Raw genomic sequence first — 23,149 nt, 5'->3', positions numbered from 1 at the left:
ATTTATATTAGTGGCGCTGAAATCTTGACAGAGAACGTGAAATTAGCATTAGCAGTTCGTACTTCTATCGTTAAAAAATTGTATGCCAATTGTGAGAAATTATAATCACCTTACTGTTCCCCTAGTCACTCATGCGTTGAAATATACCACATGTTCTTTGTAAAGTGCGCATGCGCTGTTGCCACGCAACGACTTCTTATAACCGTACACAAAGTGATCGAAAGTGTGAGTAGTGGCATCTTTCATTATTTTATAGTCCAAAGACTTTCTTATTTCTTTTTCATTACATTTTACTACTACCTCGGACTGTGTATATTGTTTTCTCTTGTTCCGTGTTTCTTTTCGTCCATTATGTCGGTGGAGGGTGAGTTTTTCCTATCGGTTACCGGTTCCATTGAACATGCGGAATTTTATGATGTCGATAACGCCTACTGCAAGTACGGATTTCACTTCGGACCGGAATGGAACGTAGTTGCCGTGAGTTGTTTCATTTTATACTCTGACTGTCGTTACCGTCGTACAGTGTTATAAACAGGCGCCTGACCGCGAAAAATCATATTTTGTCTTAAAAAGGATTAATGCATTTTGTTCTCAATTACTTTTACAATATGACTTTCGAAGTCTCTATCCATTATAAATTTGGAATATTAAAATGAGAAATTAGATTACTTAATTAAAAAATCAAAGTTCCGGAATTATATTAAATCTAGACATGCTGTTTACAATTTAAAAAGAATGTGCCAATAATTCGAAACTTACTTACGTTTCATATAGTCAAAAAGTGGTTACCATACAATCAGGGTAACCTTTACTTGAAGGCATTTAAAATTGTCCAAGATAAAGAATTGTACAAAAGTAATTTTATGGAAAAGTTAATGAAATTAATGCCAAGATATTGGCATGACTTGACTCATAGCAATACTTCCTCCCTGTTATTATATTGTAATAATAATAGAATCAGGAAATTAAAAGATTATGAGCAGCTGAATCTAATCCGAATTAACTCGTAAATATGAATTCTTAATTTTAACTATTTTTAAACCTCTCTCTACAATCTAGGTCCTTTGCGAGCTAGATCATTTTTGTTTTTGAATTTTTTCCTGCCTTGTTTAAAAAAAAATGAAGGTAATGTACAGCAATAAAAACTATTAAATAATAATCTAGAAACTTGGAGGAGTATTTAAGAGTTTTTTTGGATGTTTTAGAATACAAAAACATAAAATTAACTGCATAGACCCAGTTTGCAGACGGCATCAAACGACGTTCCAATCAGAAGATTAATAGAATTTCTTATTATATTTAAGTGAAATGTGTTTTTACACTGATTTATTATAAGTCACATTCAATCGTGTTAGTATCGTTAATAATACAATATAATTCTTTAGTAAACCTAATACTGCTCTTGAAAATTATCCACTTTCTTTTCTGTTTTTACCTTCAAATTATTTATTGATGGATCTAAAGTCCCTTAGAAATAAGTTTAACAATAATTTATGTTTGAGTAATAACAAATGATCAAAATAATAGATGTTGCATGGTCGAACAGTTGTAAATTGTCTTTAAATGGCCGCAAGTTCTAAAACTAAGTTATAAAATAAACTGCAAATATTGGCATTTGACTTATACTAAAATTAAGATATTGAATCCTAGCTACAATATAGTAATGAAATTTTGACTAATTTGTATTAATTTTTTATTTATGTAAAACATTTATGTAAAAATCGAAAATACATCCAATAAAAAATTGATTACTATTAGATGCGTCTACTCGGAAATGACATCAAACTTTTTACATTATTATATTACGAAAGATAGATATGCATCTTCCTCTATAAAATCTATGACACATGAAATTCATTGTGAATATTATCCTTCGCAAGAAAAAGAAACATCGACCACTGGATGGTACTTTTCCAAACGATAAAATTTACTGATTTCTGATTTTTATGATCAATTTACATAGGTAAATAACATTCTAATTAACGATTCTTACCAAATTAGAAACTCGAAGAAATCAGGAATTATATAATAGAAAATGATAAAAATTATAATTTTTTCACGGTCAGGCGGCTATGTTAAAACACCATGCGTCGCGTATTCAGGCGAGGGAATAGTACGAATTCCAGCGTTCCAATTTTTGTGCTTTATTGACATACAAAATTCCGTTAGGGTATTGAGGATGGTCTGACGCAAATGTGTAAATGCAGCAGTGATCCGCGCAACCTTGTTGTTTGGAATTTTCCTTTAGACATCACGTTCAAAAGCACCAACCCCCATGGATGTAAGTAACTGGAAAGATAATATTTTACTACTTGGAATGGTTCGTTTACATTGATAAAAAAGGACACCAAGTAGTCGACCTTGACTGTAATATGACTTTATAAAATCGTAATGTATACCTAGATAGATAGTTCTCTAATAATATACGTAAGTAAAATATTAGACGTAGTTACTCGATAATTTTAAAGATATAAACGATTAAAATTGCATACTATCTTTTCGATATACATACCGTTCGCACGAAGACATGACTGCCTGGGTGCTAAATTGAGAAGGTCTTAAGATCAATCCCTTTCATCGGAATCTCTGTAATTTGTAGTTTCATTACAGCAACGATATACACGAAGCTAGACTATAATTATTATCGCACATAGGATAAAAGTGCCAAATGACTACCTCTATGACTACCTCTATTTAATTTATCAAGCCCTGTCACCTGGTGGGAATTTATTTTAGATATATTTTTAGTAAGCAAGTAACAAAAATAAAATTCTTCGTTAATTTCAAGATAAATTACAGCATCCTTTTGTTTTGTAGCAATTAATTATGTTCAAAGTTAAGGGGGCAGACTCCTTGTGTTTTGAGCTGTGTGCGTGCGCTCACACAAGCAAAGAAAGTCATACACGTATACGCGATGAACGAGAGAGACCAACGGTTTCGCAAATTACGCTTTACGTCTCGATACTTGCATAAATGAATTTTTCGCGGGTACAGAACCCACGAGTAGACTTCACTACAGGGTGCTCTGGTCCGTTTAAACTCCAATAAACACTATACGTTGAGAAAACTGTAAAATTACAAACTGTAAGCATGAAACAGACGCTGTTGTAAACTAGCAAGATGGCTGCCGAAGTGACATTTTCGCAAATATCTCACGATTTAATGGTTTTTTCACTCATAGCACACCAGAGCACCCTTCCTTGAATTAGCACAATATCGTGGAAATGCGATTTTCCTCAATTTAACACTTCTTGAAGGCGTAAAGCGTAATTTTCGTTGTGCACCCGTTTTGACACAAAAATAGTTCAACGATTTGCCGTTAGAAGCGTTAATGGTATATCTCAATCAATTTGGTCATATTACCATCAGCATCGATAAAAATACAGATCAGTCGGTAAATGTAATCTAGAATTTGACAGCTGAATGGCGTATTCATCGAATACACGAATACAGACGCAAGAAAGGCTTAGTTGCCAAAACGTATTGAAAGTTTGGTCACGCTGTTGCCACATATATGTATGTACATATTACAATTCTGCCCATCAGGAAAACTTGAACGAATCCAACTCCAGCCGAGATTTTGATTCTTACTAATAAGGGAACATCGCGAGGTGAAAGTCTCCGATTTTGATGAAACTTTGTAGGATTGTAGAATAGCCGAAAATATTCGACACGTATTTTTTTTTATTGCTTCTAATTCATCTAAAGGGTGTGAAAACCACCCCCAAAGTTGGGGGTGGAAAACATATTTCGTTTAATATCTCCAAAACTAGTGCGTATAGCAAAATGATATAAATGGGGCGATTGTGTATTTTTAAACGACGAATCCACCTATGTAAATAGTTTTTAAAAATATTAATTTATTTAAAAAATATATTAAAATATAGTATATTGTCGTTGTTTTCACTGACAACATGCTGATCGATCGTTTTGCAAATTTGTATGCAAATACTATGAACCAAAACACAAAACACGGCTAAAATAGAATTTTGAATTTTTACGTTATAAACAAAATAATAACATTCCTAGTTAAACTGCATTTTGTGCGAAATTGGTCCCTGAAACGAGTGGTTTTACGAAAAATATATACCCCTATAATGTTTTTGTCATTATATTATGATACATGTTTATTGTTCACTAAATGTATAAATTATAACATTGCTAATGAATACTCGCAACGTCTTGCACTCGTTGCAAACAGTACGAGAGGTTCAGTGTGAGTGACCCTTGCATCGATGAAAATGTAGCAAGTAAAGGTGATTTACAAATCATTATTCTTCAATAGTTATTATTTACTATAAACAAACAATTGGAATTGTTCCAGAAGTTATAGTTTAATCCACTAATTTTACACGAAAATATCTTAGTTGAGTGAATTAGGCATTCACTCATAATCTGTAGGTGCCCGGTTCGAATCTCGTGGTAGCTTTTAATTTTTTTTGTTTTCAATTTTTATTTTAAATAATTCTAATTTTTGTATACCTTTTCACAGATTACAATTATACCACTCATAAAATTTTTATTTTTAAGTAAAAAAAAATTAAAATAATTTCGTTTGTTTATTTCTTAAAAAGTATGAATGAATGATTGAATGAATAGCATGAATTTAATGAATTATTTATTCTATATATATAAGTTTTAGGATTTCACATATTAGTATATATATATGCCCATAATTATGAAAGTGGTCTAAATTGTATATTTCTTATTTTGGGATATTTAAAGGATTACATTTAAATAAATTAGAAAATATTTTTATATTACGTAACATTATAATTAGTGTTGATTAATGAACATTTATTATAAATGTGAAATTTTGTGTGAATCTCATACGAAAATGTTGTTTCTTAGACCACTTTCATAATTTTGGGCACATATGTATTGTTTCATTCGTGATACTCTTTCTTTCTCGCTCGCACCGTCCTTTTCTATATTTCGTATGAAGCAAAATATCGGCTCAAGGCGTATTCAGTAGAGATTTACTGATGCATAAAATTGTAATTGATGTGGCAACAGTGTGACAGAACTTTCCTACGATGCGATTTGGCAATTATACCTTCGCACTTCTCATTTGTAATTCAACAGCATAACGCTAGATGCCACATTATCAAATGTCGCATGTATAAATTATATGTTTTCACTAATGCCCGTTTTTTCGCAACAGCGCTTCGATCGATTCGGAGTAGGCCCCGAAGGAGTCTGCCCCCTTAAATTTCAGTCTTTAAGAGGGTACGATCAGATATGTTAGAGCGGCGACATTACCTACAAAATTAGACGAAAACATGGGTTTATGCCCGGCGACTTTTCGTCCTTATATGAGAAGATTTTGAGCTGGGAATGGGCTCATTCGAATGAAAAGAGTTCAACACAGTATAGTGAACTCGTGATTTAATAAAATTCTGCTGATAATACAGCTGAGCGTTACAAAGTAGAGCAAAAATATATCAATCACAGCCATGGAATTCAATCATTTTTCTGTAATTTAGAGAGTGTTTTGAACAAAATTACGAGTTGACTGCGCTGAGTTAAATTTTTTTCTTTCGAATGATCCCTTTCCGAGGTTAAAATCTTTTCACATAAAAACCAAAAGTCACAGGGCGTAAACTCATACCACAGTATTGCTTTTTGCTGGGTTATCGATAAAACAGAATAAAAAATTTAGTTGGGCTTTTGCGAACTAGGCGGCGCCTAATTTGGAAGGCTGCCAATGTGGAGTCGAAATCTGTGATACCCAAATTGGCGATGTGAGTTATTGAAAATTTCCCCTTTTACTATACACACTACCGCAGGAGTTGCGTATACATGAGTTCGGTATTTAGAGATACTTCGGACAGCTTCGAAAAGTCAAAAGAGAAGGCAAATGTAAAGTAAACTTTACTTTCTCGCTCTTGAAACACTGTTCAAATTGCGGGTAAACGGCATGAGCCATGCACGATCATCTCGATTGACCAAATATTTTCACTTTTCAATTTACAGTTAAAAAAAGACTTTTCAGTGCAATTCTTAGTCATTAATACACAAGCAATACCTCGTATGCGTATTTCTAATTAACAATTGAAACTAATCTATATACAGACTATAGTAGGACGCGTGGTACAACTGTGAAAGGCGTCTACATGTAAAGATAAACCGAAAATAATGATTGCTATAGGTATATAAAGCCCGGAAATAATGAGGTACACATATATTAAACGAATCTTTAAATTTAATTTTCTCGCAAACTAAGTAGCTTATAAAAAGAATTGTATTTTCTGTTTTCGGTTTATGTTTATCTACATATGGAATCGTCCTCTTTCCGGTTGTATCGCACGTCCTACCACATCGTATATGTTCAAAAGTTAGTTGTATCCTTAAAACAAGAGGTTGGGTAGCTGCAAATCATAGTTTCATTATAAGAAACACGTTCCAGGTTCGACACTCAGTATGGAAGAAACTATTCTTTTTAAATATTTAAATTGCATGTAACAGTATTTTATAAATATTTTACCTTTTAAATACAAATTTTCGTTTATAAATACATATATAACGCATAGATACATACATTTGAACTTCCTTCTGCTTTTTTCTGTATTTTATCGAGGAATTTCCACTGTCTAGGGCCTAGATGCAGCGGCGTTATTTTAATTCTCTGTAAATAGATACTCATGTATATGTATTCATATGTATACAGAGTGTTCCAAACAAAGTGCGGGAGCTGTAAAGAGCCGATTCCAGGAGTGATTCTACACAACTTTTTCCTTTCCAAAAGTGTCCTCTGAAGCTTTGTTGACGAGTTATTAATGAAAGTCATCGCACAATCAAAGAGCGTGGATAGCGAACGCTTGGCTGGCCAATGATGGACACAAGATACGCGTAACGTTTGCTCGAGCCGTGCTTTGTTTAGACGATAACGACGCATCGGTCTTCAGCGGCGACACTCCATGATCGAAGAAAAGGATAACTTTGAGAAATGATGAGAGTGAGTGAGATAAAATAAGTGGTAGTCGAAGGAAAGGACAATGCATAAAAACGAGTGAAAACTAGTGAAATAGAATGAACTGATACTAAATACACGCGATCCGGGGCTTGAGCAATGAGCTTATGCCATGAGAAAAAGTGAGGCACTAGGGCTGTATGCATTTAATATCGGTTCATTTGCACCTGCTTACTCCATCTCACTCTTTGTCATGGTGTAAGCTCGTTGCTTGGGCTTCGGAACGCACGCATTTAGCATTAGTTTATTATTCTTTCTTTCTGGTTTTCTTCCTCTCTCTCATGAAGTAAGCGCGTACATATTTAATATCGGTTTATCTTTGATTTCTCATTCGTCCTCAATATTTTTCATGGTGTAGGCTTGTTACTTAAAATTGGAACCATGTGCGTTTAGCATCGGTTAATCCGAATTTTTTAATATGTACGTACGTATTCCAAGATCTTATATGGGCGGCGGTTATAGCGTTTCATTGCTATTATTATATTATTATTTTAATTTTGTCGTGGTTGGTCTGGACCAGCGTTGCCATCCGAGAGTCTCTCGATTCCCCTTACCTTTCCGTCCCTCGCCTAGCTGTGCTGCGGAGCCTGCCTTCGGTTGGCCCACTTCTCTCATTGACGCTGATGCGTGCCGCGCGGGACATGCCAGCGGGTGTTCCGAAAAAATCGTATACTTATGCAAGTTAAAGCCGTCCGTAGGGTCGCCTAGAATAAAAGAACACCCGTTAGGGGTACCTGTTTCCCAGTGAGAGGAGTGGGGCAACCGAAGGCAGGCTCCGCAGCACAGCTAAGCGAGGGACCAAAAGGTAAGGGGTATGGATGGCAACCCTGGTCTGGGCTGCTGTTTTTAAAGAAAATATTCATTGCCATTTATTGAAAATCTCTAATTTTGATTAAATCTTTTTAAAAATAGTACAAATGAATCCTTTATATTCTGCCGATAAAAATGATACTATACAAGACACAATTTAGATCACTCTCAATAATTTGTATCATACTGTTCGATACCAGAGTACAGCCAAGCATTATAGATGGTACTATCTATCTATCTTTAAACATAAATCTAAACCTACACCTACAACTAAACATAAACCGAATTACCAAACTATGAATTCGGTCAAATATGTATCTGATCAAAGGTGCATTTAGTCAATTGTGTGTTCGGTCAAATGTATATTTGGACAAATGTGTATTCGGACAAATTTGTTCGCCAGTTTTTTCAAATTCACGCCGCCATTTTTTTCTATTTCGTCATTCGCATCGATCTGAAGAAAGCCGCTGGTGGCCAACCGATCGAGAGTACACAAAATTCGTTTTGCGATTCTGTATCTCACGATAATCCCCGTCCGAATGCATCCATTGAAAATTACATGTACGGTGGGTATCCATCATATGTGAATCGCGATTCACAAATCGCCGTGTGAAAGAGCTCTAAGGGTGCGAACACATTATTATCACATCACGAGAACTCACATTACATGTTATAGCAAATTTGTTGTGAGTTCACGTGACGTGACAGTGGGTGCTTTCCAGCTACGACGCACTATGCTACACTGTGAGGTACTATGTAAAGTACTTGTTAGAACGCAGTTTAATTCCTTAGTATAATACCAGAGTGCATTGTACTCCTTTGAATCTATACACGAATACTTAGCGTATCTTATTAAGTCATAATTTTAACGTTTCAAGAAGTGACCAAATTTTTAGCTACTTATGATATAATCAAGAAAATAAATAATGTAAGCTAAAAGCTGAATTTTATTGACAACATTTTTGTTTTGTACAGATTAACAGTCTTCTAATTTAGATGTTATTGAAATTACAAAGAATGAAACGTATATTTACCTTACTGGAAAGTACAATAACAACTACAGTGGTGCCGGATTAACGGTCCGTAGGTCGGGACCATATCTAGATCATTACTAAGGATGGTCCTAGTTCTAGAAATACTTGAATATTTTTTTCTCGGACTCGCTTTCGTCGAGGTGGGTGTGAAAGTAGAGTGAGGAATATTGCTAAGGGAAGTCTTCCAGATGGACAACTAGTTTAAAAAGAAACAACGATTGAAAGCTGTAGTACTCCATCCCCTAATAACTGAAATGAATGCTCAGAAAATTTGGTATTTGTTAGAAAAATGACATCAAAGTCCGCCATAAGCGGCTTCGAAACTGGGTATAAACGACATTTTTGCGCAAATTTTGTTCACATCTTAGGGGTTTCTTTTCACTCTTTCTCATGGCATAAACTCGTTGCTCGAGCCTCGGATCGCGTACATTTGGATTATTTATACATTGTCCTTTTCCTATCATCATTTTTTAAAACTATCCTTGTCTTCGATCATCGAGTGCCGACGTTATCGTCTAAACAAACCATCTACTTTAAGTCAAACGAAGTGCGAACTTAGCATCTCACACAGGATAAACGCTCGCGGTTGGTCTTGAGCAACGAGCCTATATCTCCGGAGCACTGTACTTGGTTTTTCGTGTGTCACTCGGGGATGCCAGTTCCAAGAATTGGTGGGGATAGAAACAGACCGTAAATCCGCGAGAATTTCGGACCGATACACTAGCACCACTGTATGTCGAAAGTATGTATTAAATTATGATTTTAACTATCTTCTCGTTTTTCATTAAATTACATGCACCAGGGCCACAGTTAATAATGTCGATTTATGGTTTGGACATTTTCGGCAACGATGTTATCAGAGGATATGGAGTATGTCATGTACCGCTGAAAACAGGATACCACGAGAAAAGGTAATTGAGCCATTAAGTAGAGTAACGAGTTAATTAAGGTTTTTTAATGAAATTCGAATTCATATCAAATCTATATAAATAGATATTATTTATGTAGGTACTTATTCCTAAATGAATATTCTCTCGCAAAAAAATTGAATTACCTGACATTGCAATAATATCGTCCAAATTTTCATAAGTGTATTTGTAAAAGTACAGTATTTTTTCGATAAACGTGAGAAAGTCCTATACGTTAAATGTGAAATTTTTATTCCCACCGCTAAGGTAATTAACTTTAGAACCATTGAAGCGATTAATCTGGCGGCAGCGGCGGCACAAAGGTTCGACTGCTTAACAGTATGAATAGGGTTCGGTAACGAATACCTGTGTAAGGCAATACTAATGCAATGACAACAATTTTTTATTTTTGCTTCTTTTTTCGTTGCTACGTTTTGCTACGTTTGCTACGTTTTTCTGATTAAACTGATACCAAATATGACATAATTCGGATTATATTTACTTATAAATTCATAACTTATTACCTTTTACTGTTATTGCTACGCAATAAATTAGAAACACACGACGCGACGGGATGAAAAACTCTCTTTAACTTGCACTCTCACTGAACATTTGAATTGCAATCCAAGTACAACCGTAGAATGTGTGTCTCCTACACTATGAATGAAACTGTGAACAGGGACTTATAACTTTCTCACAGACAAACAGAGAGCTTAATAGTATAGACCTTCTATTCTTGAAACATTTGTGATGACGTTTTCGATGTGTGTAGAGAAAATATTGGGCTAGTTGCAATGTCGAATTGTCCCTCAGGCCCTTGAGCAGGCAGCAGTAAAACGTTGCTAGTCGCCAGTTTTTGTCTGTGCTGTATCATACTCCCTCTCGGAAAATAAAAACCACGGATCCTTCTGAATAAAAACTATTTTATTCTGTATACATGTATGTACAAGCGCATTATTCTCCACATATATTACCTCACATCTGGTTATGGAATAAGGAAAGTGTATGTGAAAGCGTATGTAAAAGCGTATAATTTATATATGTATAACACAAGTAAATAAATCCAAATTATGTCATATTTGGCATCATTTTATTCAGAAAAATTTCACGAATATGATTTAAAAAATTGTATGTGAAAAGAATCAAAAATAACAAATTTTTGCCCTTGCATTAGTATTGTTTCATCAATACGCGATCTTTAATCTTTGCCGAACTACCTCAACTCTGACTCAGTCCCTCTCTCTCGCCGACTAACTGTCTCTTTCAACGTACGGCAAACTATAAAAAATGTAATACCTATGCGATAAATGTGACTCTCCAGTCCCGAGGGTTTCACATTTGTCAAGAGAATACTGTACATACAAATCAAAACTTGATTAATGCAAAGATTAATTTAATGAAATTTTAGTAATTTTGAAAATTTTTAAGAAACTAGGATTATGTTTAAAGATATCTATGACTCGATTTTTTTCTTTACAGTTTAAAATAAGTTTTTAAACAATATTTTTATTCATTACGTTATACTATTCTAATTTAATCTGATGATTTTCACACACTTTATATGTGAGTTTAATATATAATTTAATAAATAGTTATGACAATTATGAAAGTGGCGTTGTGTCAACAAAATAAAAGAATTGATTTTTTTTGTAATTTTGTGTTATATTAACTTATACTTCAATATTACGGAAAAATATTTACAAAGTATCTGTGTAGAAAGTTATGACTTTCAATCAGATAGTTTTATGTATGTACATACATACATACATTTCGGTAGTGGTGTAAGTTATTTATTTTCTGTAAGTAATTAGTGAAAAAGGAAATGATTGCATATCTTGTTATTATATACAGGAGGATATTATATGCGAATAGTATAATGTAGTTGAAAGTCCACATGTACTGTACATCGTATAATGCAAAAAAGTAAATCACCAATTAGATAATGTTACTAATTTTAATAATTGTGTACATTGGTCATGCGTTTGTAGAACACATTTTTGTATAAATTACTCATTAAATTTTGTAGTGATAGATAATTATGGAAAAATACGTTTTAATACGCTCAAGTGCGCTAAATATCTCGAAATGGAAAATAAATGACTTACACCACTTTCATAATCATTAGTATGTATCGTACATATAATTTAGAGATGATTGAACTCAAGAAGTGCGATTTTTTATTCCAGTTTTGTTTTTAATTTCCCTTTTCGTAATATAACGGTGTATTTACACCAAGTGAGCGAATGTTACTTGAATTTTGCTGAAATGGGGGAAGAATGAGCATTCGCTCGCTTGGTTTAAATGCACTATAACATTACTCATAGAAATGATATGTTAGTAGAGATTGTTTTGTTTAATAGAATTACTTAATTTAATTAAAAGATCGATTACAAATTTTATATGTCGATTGTCTTCTTATCCACTAGATAGCAAAAGAAGGATTGTTCAATCTGTAATCGATCTTTAGACTGACAATACAAATACGAAAATAATAGAAGAAAAATGATATGTTATAAGAGAAGCTAAAAAAATGTTTTTATTCTATATGTATAAGCGCGTTCAGCGTCTTGCTGGAGTGTGTACATACACTGACAACATATTTCAAATTCATTGAAATCAGTGAGGTGGTCCCTTTTCTACATAATTACCAAGTCGTACTTCTTCTGAAACCTGTAGTCACCATTTGTCTTAGATCATTGGAACATTACACTTCATTCGTTGTTTTATCAATAAACACAATGTTCCTAAATTAAATCTTTCAGATGAAAACAAAATTTTAAATGCAAGAATGTATTGAATGCAGCTATTCTTACTAATACATTATTGCTGTATGTAATATTAGTATGTATGCACAAATTGGATGTAGAAATACTTTTTTGACTCAATGTAGTTTCTCTCTTTTCTTAAAAACACATTTTCTTGAGTTATGTCGTTTTTAAAATACATGTGCAATATAGTACTATCGTCTCAAGTAACGAAAATTTTGCAGGATATCCGTATATGTGCCGGCATCTTCTTCAGCAGTACACCGATTTGCAGCCTGGTTAACTGGCAGAAGATCAGAATTAATTGATCCGCCAATATTAGCCTCCGGTGGCGGAAGAGAAGGTAAGATAACATTTGGAAGCACTTCGTCTTGGTCCGTAATTACGTATTGCTGACATTAAGTTAATTGACCTCGCGGCGATCCAATGCGTTTGACATGTTCGTTACGCTGAATATGTCAACATGTGTATTTGCATGAACTATATATATTCTCGATTTATCTATGCAATCTTCGTACAGCAATTAAATAGTACGTGTAATCATTTGTGAAATTCCATGTTTCCCAGTAAGGAATTATATCTACTTGAAAATCTTGAAAAAGGATATAAACTAAGGAGCATTTTCAGGACAAATCATGTGTAGAAACTAAATCAAATCATGATATTGCATCCAAACGAACCTATCAAAAGATAAAAACAAAAATTTTGAGAAAATTTCTATTTAGGAAAATACTTAATTATAGTATTGTGAAATATATGTTAGCTAAACTTTACTGAAAAATTTCAATATTATTTAAAATTTTAAATCATGAATTTACAGTATGCCCGGTTTAAAATGCATTTAACCCAAGTATTCAAGCTACGAAGAAAGTGTTTAAGCATACATTAATTGATTTTAAAGGGACAATATATATATGGAACAAAATTCAACACTAAATGAAACTATTATTTACAAAGATTTCAATATCAATTCTATTTTTTTTAAAGAATATGTTGTAATTAAGTGGCGACTTGGCAGCCGAGGGTCAAAGCGTGTCGAAGCATGTCGAAAAGCGTTGGAAAGTGCATCATGACAAGTTTTGTGACTCATCATTCTGCAATATAAATGCAGAACAATACAATTATTAATAAAAACATAATCAAGGGCCAGCATATTAGACGAATCTGTAAATTCAATATTTCGGAAAACTAAGTGTCTTATAAGAAAATTTTATTCCTTATTTTCTGTTTATATATTTGTACAGGTACTAGAATCATCTCCTTCCCGGTTGTATGTACCATGCGTTCTCTTACACCTTGTATCAGAGTTGGACATCATTCGAATTAAATTGTATTTGAATAACATTTCGAATAAATTTTTATTCGTAGGATATTCGAAAGAGAATTACGAATAAAATGAAATTATTAACGAATAATTAATAACGGAATTAACAGAAAATAATGGATAATTTTTTAGTCGAATAAAAACTTATTGAAATAGAAAATTTTCCAATAACTTCGCAAATAAATGATTAAAAATTTTGCAATTATGAATAACAATTTTATTAGATAAAAAATTATTCGTTAGTTACAAGTAAATCTATAGTCTCATCCATTATTCGGGAATAAACATTATGAATTTATTCGTCATTTTGTATTCCTTATTCTAAATGAAATATGTCCAATTCGGCCTTGTTGTAATTAGAAGTTCACGATAGCCTCAAGGAAGGCGGTTGAACATCTGCGGATGATAGTTATTTTCTAATAATGATAGGTCCTAGATTCGATACATAGTATTGAAAAACTTTTTTTATAATTTAAATTGCGAGTAACATTGTTACACAAATACTACAATTTTGTTATACTGTAAACTTTTATTTTACATTTAGTAATAATACAAAACGTATTTCCAATCTCACAACTCTGTGACTTTTCCCTCGCAAACCTCGCTCTCCAAACACGCCTTCACATCTAACTCCTCTCTCGTAAACTGCCTGCTCGGCTTACACGGTACACATACGGTACGCTCGCGCACACACCATTAACACCTACAGCCATCTCTTGGTCTAAATTACTTAAAATACAAATTTTTTTACAAATCCATATGTAACTGAGATATTTGAATTTTTACAAGCAACTTTAAAAAATAGAACTATGCCAAGTGCTGTGAAGATATTGTTACTTGTATTATTTGTTACGCAGCTAAATTGTTTACTCTTAATTACAAATACCTATATACAGGGTGTCCCACATAAGGTGGCGGAGCCGAAAAGGGGAGATTCTTGGGGTGATTCTAAACAACCTTTTCCTTTACGAAAATGTTCTCTGAAGCTTTGTTAACGAGTTATTAACGAAAAACATCGACAAATCAGAGAGCGCGGATAGCGAGCGCTCGGCCTAAGCTAGGCGTAGCGTTCACTACTTGCTGTGCTCGAGTCTTGTACAAGAAACTCAAGATCTCCATGTTATTGCTCAATTTCTCTTAAACTAATAGATGAAAAATTATGAAAAAAATCAGGAACACGTTAGCTATCGCGACACATATTATAGAATTTTTTCAGATATTTAAATTAATTATCTAAGTTGTGAAAAATAAAAAACGAGGAAAAAGAATTTAAAAATGCCGATTTAGTAAAGTAACGCCATAGTAAAAAAAATAAAAAGCAATGTTTTCGTAGTTCCTACGGATTATACGATGGCTTCTTCGAACTTGCAGGGCACCTTTAGAATCACTCCAGGAATCTCCCATTTCCGGTTTCCGCACTTAGTTTGGGACACCCTGTATATAGGGTGAGTCACCTAATGTTTGCACCTCACATATATTCGTTGTTTTTTAAAATATGTCAAATGTCTCAAAGAGAAAGTTGCATGGTTCAGCGAAGCTCATACAATACCAAAAGAATTTTTGTTTTTCTTTCACTCTTTTTTAGAGATATTAAGGTCAGCTCCATTTTTTTAGATGGAACCACTCCTTTTGAAACACTCACAGTGATGGACCCTTTTGTTAGGAATTCAGTGACTATAATTATTCAAGTGTTAGAAAATTCGAAGTCAACGTATACTCGAATAGGGTATGTGCTTTTCGTCAACGTGCTTTCTCTATCGACGGTCAAGTGGGTACCTCTAGGGTTACCATAAACACCGGAAAGGGCGATACTGACGAAGGCGTCCTTATGGCTAAAAAGACGGTCGAAGGACCATTCTTGTACGAACAGTCGTCATGACTGGTGAAACCCAGGAATAAACCTCACATAGTTTTGCTATTAGCGTAAACGCCTACAAAGTGTCTTTCTTTTGACCGCTCATCACGCTGATTCTGATTTTCCGTCTTACACAAGGTCTTTCAAGGTCACGGACAGAGAAAACGTATAATATTTAAAATGTGAAAACAAAATACGTTTATCACGAGTGAAACTTGTAAACATATTAAGGTCATATTCAATTACTTTAAAATATCCTCTAGCTCAATTAATCTATGGAACGCCCAGTATGGTCTGTTGATAATCCGCAGTGACTTCGAGAAATTGACCACCAAAGACAATGGAGCGTAAATGTACGGTATAGTATTTTGAACGACAAAATAAGCAGGCCACATTTCATTACCGGAATGATGACAGGACAAAAATATTCTCAATTTTTGCAAGAAGATTTGTCAATTTTGTTAGAAGATGCCTTTTTACAAAACCGTCATGGTACGTGATACCAACATGACGGCTGCCCTGTTCATTATGCATGAGTAGCAAGAGAAACGTTGGATTCTAGGTTTCTAAAACAATGGATTGGACGAGGTGGAACTGTTTCATGGGCAGCATGTACGCCTGATTTAAATCCGCTGGATTTCTTTTTGTGGGGTCTGTTAAAAAAGACCGTGTACATGAATGCTCCAACAACAATTGAAGATATGCATCAGCGTATCATCACAGCATGTGCAAATATTACTTAGGATAGGCTTGTCACAGTTCAACATTCCTTCAGAGCCCGTTTACAGCAATGTATCGACGTAAACAGCCATCATTCCCAACATTTATAAAGCACAGGTAATTCGTTTTCATATTTTAAATCTTATACGTTTTCTCTATCCGTGACCTTGAATAGTCTTGAATAATTATTGTCACTGAATTTTTAACGAAAGGGTCTATCACTGTGGATGTTTAAAAAGAGGTGGTTTCATTTTAAAAAATGGAGGTGTCCTTGATATCTCTAAAAAAAGATGCCAAAAGGCAAAGACTTTTTTGGGATTGTGTGAGTTCCATTGAACCATTTAACTTCGTCTTGAAGATATTTGATATTTGAATTTCGTCTTGAAGATATTTGATGATATTTTTTAGAAACAACAAAGATATTTGAGGTGCAAATATTAGGTAACTCACTCTGTATACGCGATATGTATTCATTGTAGAGAAGACTTCAAATACATATTCATTATATACCTATTTATAAATGAAGATTCATATAAAAAAATTGAAGTATTTATAAAATAACTTTACGTGCAATAATTTAAACATTTAAAAAAAGAAAGAAAGAAAATTGATTACCCAGGTTAGGTATTAAATCATCTACGATTATTCAATCGCCTTTCGTGAGAAATCGATTCTCTCCTAACATATGTCTATAGACATATACTGACACAAGATATTCTATAGAATGCTATTGTTTGACCTTAAAAATTGTCCCTCAAAATGTCATAAAAATTTTTGGGAGTCTCACCGAAAAATCCCCCTCTCCCATAAGTCGGAAAGTCAAAATTAAGCGTAATCGTGACTCGTATCGCATCCCGGCGACTTGAACAGTTATAAAAAGCACCCACCAAGTATACCTTAGGGTTAATTTTTCTGGTTTTCACACGTATCCGTTATTTGTGAATTCATTTAAAATTGCGATTTTCTAATTAACGTCTTTTGAAGCATACTGTACAAACGGGGCTACTACTTTTGATTTCAGTACCTTTTTCAAATCAAACAGATTAATGTTTTCTGGCGGTTTCGTAATTACCGAGATTTAAAGCATCATTATAAATTGGGCATCTACTTTTGATTTCAGTACTTTGTTTAAATTAAATGGTAATAAACATTTTTTGGGGTGTTTTTTAATTATACTTTTTTGAAATTTAATATTTTTTGGGTTTCAGTATTGTAGGCAGCGAGCGTCGGGAAAATTCGCAACATCTCAAGATTTAAATTCGGTATAACGAACAGCTGATCGAGGTGTGCGAACTCTCCCGCGCTGGTATGTGTCGAGTGAGCGAGCGTGTGTGTGTGCGTGAATGTCGTCTGTTGTATATGTCGTTTTTATACGCCGTGAAGACGGTTGACAAGCTGTCGTACGTTAAATTCGATGTACATCTAGATACGTACAGGTACGTCTACATTAGTCGAGAAAGTTCCATCGGCACGAGTTAAAGGGACGCGTCCGCGGCACGCGAGGACAGAATAACGCGAATCACGAAGACGGCACGAGTATGGCAAAAGATACGATTACGTTTACGACCACGGCTACGATTTACGGACTACGAGACGATTTGCGTTTATCACGGTGACGCTTGTACTTGTTTCCTTCCTCATATCTATTTTCTGTATTTTCTGTCGCGTGATTGTATTTCTCGTCAATTGTTCAATAAAGAATAGATTCAAACAATTGTATTCCTACATTATTGTAGATTAATATTGTTTGAAGATACTTTTGGGGGGTTTATTAATCTTTTTTGGATATTTTTCTTGGTGGATTCAAAGTTCAAACCGAACTCAACTACGTGGTGTTCTCACATTTCAAATATTTTTTTTTGGGGGGGGGGGGGGGGGCATTTCATTTATTTTTGCTATTGATATGTAGAAAATGATTATTTCTATATAATATAGCTTGTTTTTTTCTTACTTACTATACGTGTCTATTTGTAATTTCTGATAGTCTATTGCGATATGTTTTTTAAGATAAATATATAAGCGTCTTTAGCACCTCGTGGAAAACGTGTCTGACGATTGGAATAGTCATCAGCATGCATTCATGTCGAATTCTTTTGCCTTAGGAGGCAAGTACAATATCTTTTATGAATAAATCCGCCATGATGAAGTATTGCATTAATAACGTTGTACGTCTTCGAAGCTATTTGCAATGTCGTAGTAGGTACATCTTTGATTTTATACTTATTAATGTTTTAAACGATTATTTATAAAACCTGATTACTCATAAGTAACCTCTCTTCTAAAATTTAACATTGTATTAACTCATTCTTTATTGTATAACAGCTTTCTCCGTGTTAGGCCCTGTTGTTAGAAGAGCCTTCGATTTTTTTTTATTTGTTGCTTTTATTATTTTTTTGTCATATGTGTGTCAATCGTTAAAATTCATTACAAACTGTGTCAAAAGAATAAATCCCTATCAAAGTTTTTGGACGTTTTGGTCATAGAAAAGATACACTGCTAGCATTACACGTCACTCAACTATGTACTTGACGCGAGACACTACCCCGTGTCCTGAGTCCTGAACACTGCTAGCGTCACGCGCCACTCAACTACTTGGCTCGGACGCTAGTAATTACAAAATTGTTAATAATTTATTTGAGAAGTTATTGGAATGTTTTCTATTTGAATAAGTTTGTATTTAAATAAAAAGATTATCCGTTAGTTTCGAATAATTTCGTTTTATTCCTAATTCTCATTCGAAGAACCTATGAATAAAAATTTATTCGAAATAAAATTTAATTCGAATAATGTACAACTCTAATACAAAATATAGGAGGACGCGTGATACACACAGCTGAGAAGGAAGTGATTCTACTAGTGATAGAAATTTGTAAATCGAAAATACAGAAAGAATTTTGTTATAAGACGCTTAATTTTCGAGAAAATTGAATTTTAAAATTCGTTTACTACGCGTGCACTTGACTATTTTTTTTATTAATAATTGTATTGTTTTACATTTACATTACAAAATGAATTGTTGAAAGTGCCACCCTTGTTGATGCATGCAAGTCTGTTCAAGAGACTTGAACAGTTGAATACAGCGTTCTAAGAGTAAGTGACCAAGTCTAACATTCGCCTTCTCTCTCGACTTTCCGAAGCTATTCAAAATGGTCCGATTCTATTCAAAAGAGCCGAGTTCACGTACATGCGGTATGTGGTATGTGTAGTGGTGGGGGAGCCACAGTGTGGCTTCATTTCGCATTGATTAGTCGGTCACGACTCTGTAGGTAATACTATTTCTATAATGAAAACTGCAACAGCGATACCGACCTGGTAATCTTGAAAAGTTACGTGGCTATCCTACCCCTCTTAAATATATGTAACACTGTATCCAGTCTTTTTATATTGCCCTCCTTTTATATCTAGGCGCATACAACCGAAAATTTTGTCGGTCTAACTAAAAACTGATTATAGACCGAACAATCCTTTTCATCTATCTAATGGAAAAGAAAACAATCGATATTTAAAATTCTGTTCAGTTTGTAATCGGTCTTTAGTTAGACCGATAAAGTTGTCAGTCTATATAATGTACAAATATATGAGAAACAAACGTAAATTATAAACTATGTATGGCGGACATGTAGTGAACAAAAGTTTGAAGAAAGTTATACTTCCGATTTCGTGTAAGAGCATTTTTATATTTTGTAAACGGGATTTCTGAGTGATTGACGAACGATATGGAAAAAGTAAGCAATGTGTTATAATGAGAATATATTTGGTATTTTAAATATGTGTTAACATTTTCTGTAACTTGCTTGGTTAAATAATGCCAGACGTTTTTCTGGAATACTGCACCCTTAGGTCCTTTAACCGCCTTGAGTTTTAGGTTTTATAAAGAATCATAAAGAAATGAGTAATAAGATAAAATAAGTGTTTAATTTTTACTTATCTCAATTGTTATGACGTTTGTTATTACCTTTTTACATTGATTTTAAAAAGTCCCATTTTATCCTATGGGTTGGAAAAACGGTCAACAATTATTCAGTGAAACCTATTGTACGTTATTCTAGACAATTCGCTATTGTTAAACAGAAAAAAAAAAATGAAGTCTAGACCATGTATGTGTTTTACAGAAAGCAATTAGAGTCCACCAATACTTGAATACCTATCCCGTTTTGTTTAACCTTCTCCTACAGCCCTACATGATAACGAGAATAATTCATCATCTTACTCTCGCCATCTTACCTTACTTATGTAGATAAATAATATTAAAATAGAATTGAGACATCTAATTTAATGTAAAACACTATATAATAATCAATTATATGCTTTTATCGATTCTAAAATGTATTGTCCATGCAAAGCTTACATTTATTTAAATATCTATTTACTAATTTATGATATTACATTTTTATAAGCTATACACATGAAATCGTAATTTCGTTCGAATTTTTTACGTATCTACTTTATTATGCTACTGTTAGATGTACATATGTATGTATAACCAATTTATATACAACAATGGTATATAAAAAAAAGTCGGCATATATTAACAATAGAACCAAAAATTGAAATTCCCTATATTATCCCTAGCTAACCTAAGAAAAGTTATGATTTTGAAACAAAAAATACAATATATACTTCAACAATTACAGAAATATTTAAACTTACTACTAGTTCTACAAACATAAATTTCTGTGAATTATGCGTAGATAAGGTAGACTAATAGTCGTCCAGGGTCAGTTTATTGTAAAAGCTGAAGAAGTACTTCTGACACTCACCTATATAGCAGAAACAGCTTGAGCAACTATAATTTTTCTCCTTTCAATCTGTCACTACTTATTATTATATCTATGCTTACTATAAGATGGTTTTCTTTATAATTGTCAATTTCATTCTTTAGATATTTTTAGAGGTTCTAAGGAATTTAAATATTTTAACTGATTATCGGAAGAAACAACCACTTTAATTTTGCTTACTGACAATGGGTCGCGCAATAAAACTGAGGAAATACTGTTTGTACTTGAAATTTCGTCAATCGTTACACTGTCATTATAAATAGTCTATCTTTTCATATTATTAATTGCCCTCTCACCATAAACATTGATAGACACTAATTATCAATAAAGTTAATGAAAATTGTGCTTTTCAGAAGCCATACTGATCAATTCCACTTTTTGTAAAAATTTCATTTTTATCGCTAAAACAGGTGCCTAATAGTTAATTTTTCACAAATTGTAGAATGTACTTCTATAATTATATCTACTATCATAAAATAATAAAACTATGTATTGATAAATAACACTTAACATATTTCCGAAAAGCCACTTTGACAAATTTTGAGTTCTAAATCAAGAATTTAGTACCTATTTTAACAAAAGCAATCATTTCTTAAACAATTCATTGTTGTAGATTACTTCGGTTGTTTATTTTAAGTTGAATTGATAAGTGTGACATATGAGTGACTCAATTAACGATGGTCGAATGTAACCAAACAAATGTTTCATCGTTGATAATGGTTACTGGTAATTAAAAAGAGTTTCTCTCGTCCATAATGATTACCGGTAACCAAAAAAAGTTGAATAATTATTGCATTTCATTTAAATAAAAATTAACTTCTCTATGCTCACGTCCATAAAAATATTTTAAATAACTGTTATTCTTGGTCTCTGCATTTTCCATGTCGTTCAAAGCTGACCTGATTTACATTGTTATTCTGTAAAAGTCTTTCTTTATACTGAAAGTGCGCTAAATGATTTATACACTCGAACATTTTATGATTCCGCGGTTCCAAGAATAACGGAATAAAATCGTTCGGAATGAAGTGCTTAAACTTGGAAACAATTTATTTTCCGTGATTTTCAGCCTCTATAAAGAGCTCTACGTACCTGTTTTATTGCGGTGCGAAAGGCAGACTTCAGTAATAACTTCCTTTATAATTGCAGTCACGCGCATGAGAGTGGAGGGTATTGTTACCGTAACCTTCAACGTCGTGCTGAAAGATTTCTTCAAATTGGGCTACAACAATGGCGAGAAGCAGAAATAATAATGAGATTTACGACCGACGCAAAACAATTATCAATACCAGTCTTTTCTATTTTCAAAGCATCTGTGAGAAATTAAAAAATTACGACATATTTTGATATATGCAAACTTCATAGAATGACATTTATACAAGTACTCTTACTATTTGGCAATCTCCATTCTTATTCTCTCAAGTTGACAGGATAAGGATCTCTGAACGTCCATTTTTTAATGGTTTAGGTTTTCACATTGTTATTCATGTCCTGACTGTGATTCTGACAAATAACGAGGATTCGTACTTTATTACAGACGTGTTTTAAAGGGCGATCCAACAGTCACTTTTTCTCTTTTGACCATAAACTGTATATAAAAAAGCATAAATACGAAACTTTAGTTAGCATTTTTAGCATACTTTTAATATTTAGCGTAATTTTCCAACAAATCTTCAAGTTTTTAAATTTCCAAATCTCAAGACCTTGGAATATTTAAAATACAAATTTTTAATTTTTCAAATTTCCGAACTTTAAACCTTCGTATGTTCCAAATTTTTAAATTTGCAAATCTTCAAAGTTTTTTTATATATAGAATGTCTGACCTAATTTAATTATCTTAAATATCTCTTTTATTTTTTATAATAGAACAGAATACCAGAGGAAAATATTGTTTGATTCGAAGCGGCAATCATTATCATAGGTAAAAGTTTGTTTCGAGATTTCAATGTCATTGATGATTTGTTTTTCATACGGCTACATATTTT

The 23,149-nt window shown here is 33.3% G+C and overlaps 1 protein-coding gene across 1 annotated transcript; it reads left to right on the top strand.

The window, feature by feature from the left end:
* Positions 1 to 323: 323 nt before the first annotated feature.
* Positions 324 to 22,414, top strand: LOC143179333 (B9 domain-containing protein 1). Its single transcript, XM_076378516.1, has 5 exons — positions 324 to 477; positions 2,170 to 2,281; positions 9,620 to 9,728; positions 12,715 to 12,833; positions 22,314 to 22,414. The coding sequence occupies exons 1-5, from the start codon at positions 352 to 354 to the stop codon at positions 22,412 to 22,414; spliced, it is 567 nt and encodes a 188-aa protein (XP_076234631.1). The 5' UTR covers positions 324 to 351.
* The last annotated feature ends 735 nt before the right edge of the window (positions 22,415 to 23,149 follow it).

Source organism: Calliopsis andreniformis, chromosome 5, assembly GCF_051401765.1.
Source record: "Calliopsis andreniformis isolate RMS-2024a chromosome 5, iyCalAndr_principal, whole genome shotgun sequence".
In the NCBI taxonomy this organism is placed as follows: domain Eukaryota; kingdom Metazoa; phylum Arthropoda; class Insecta; order Hymenoptera; family Andrenidae; genus Calliopsis; species Calliopsis andreniformis.
Note: the sequence above shows the minus strand (reverse complement) of the source record. Positions and strands in the feature narration are given on the sequence as shown.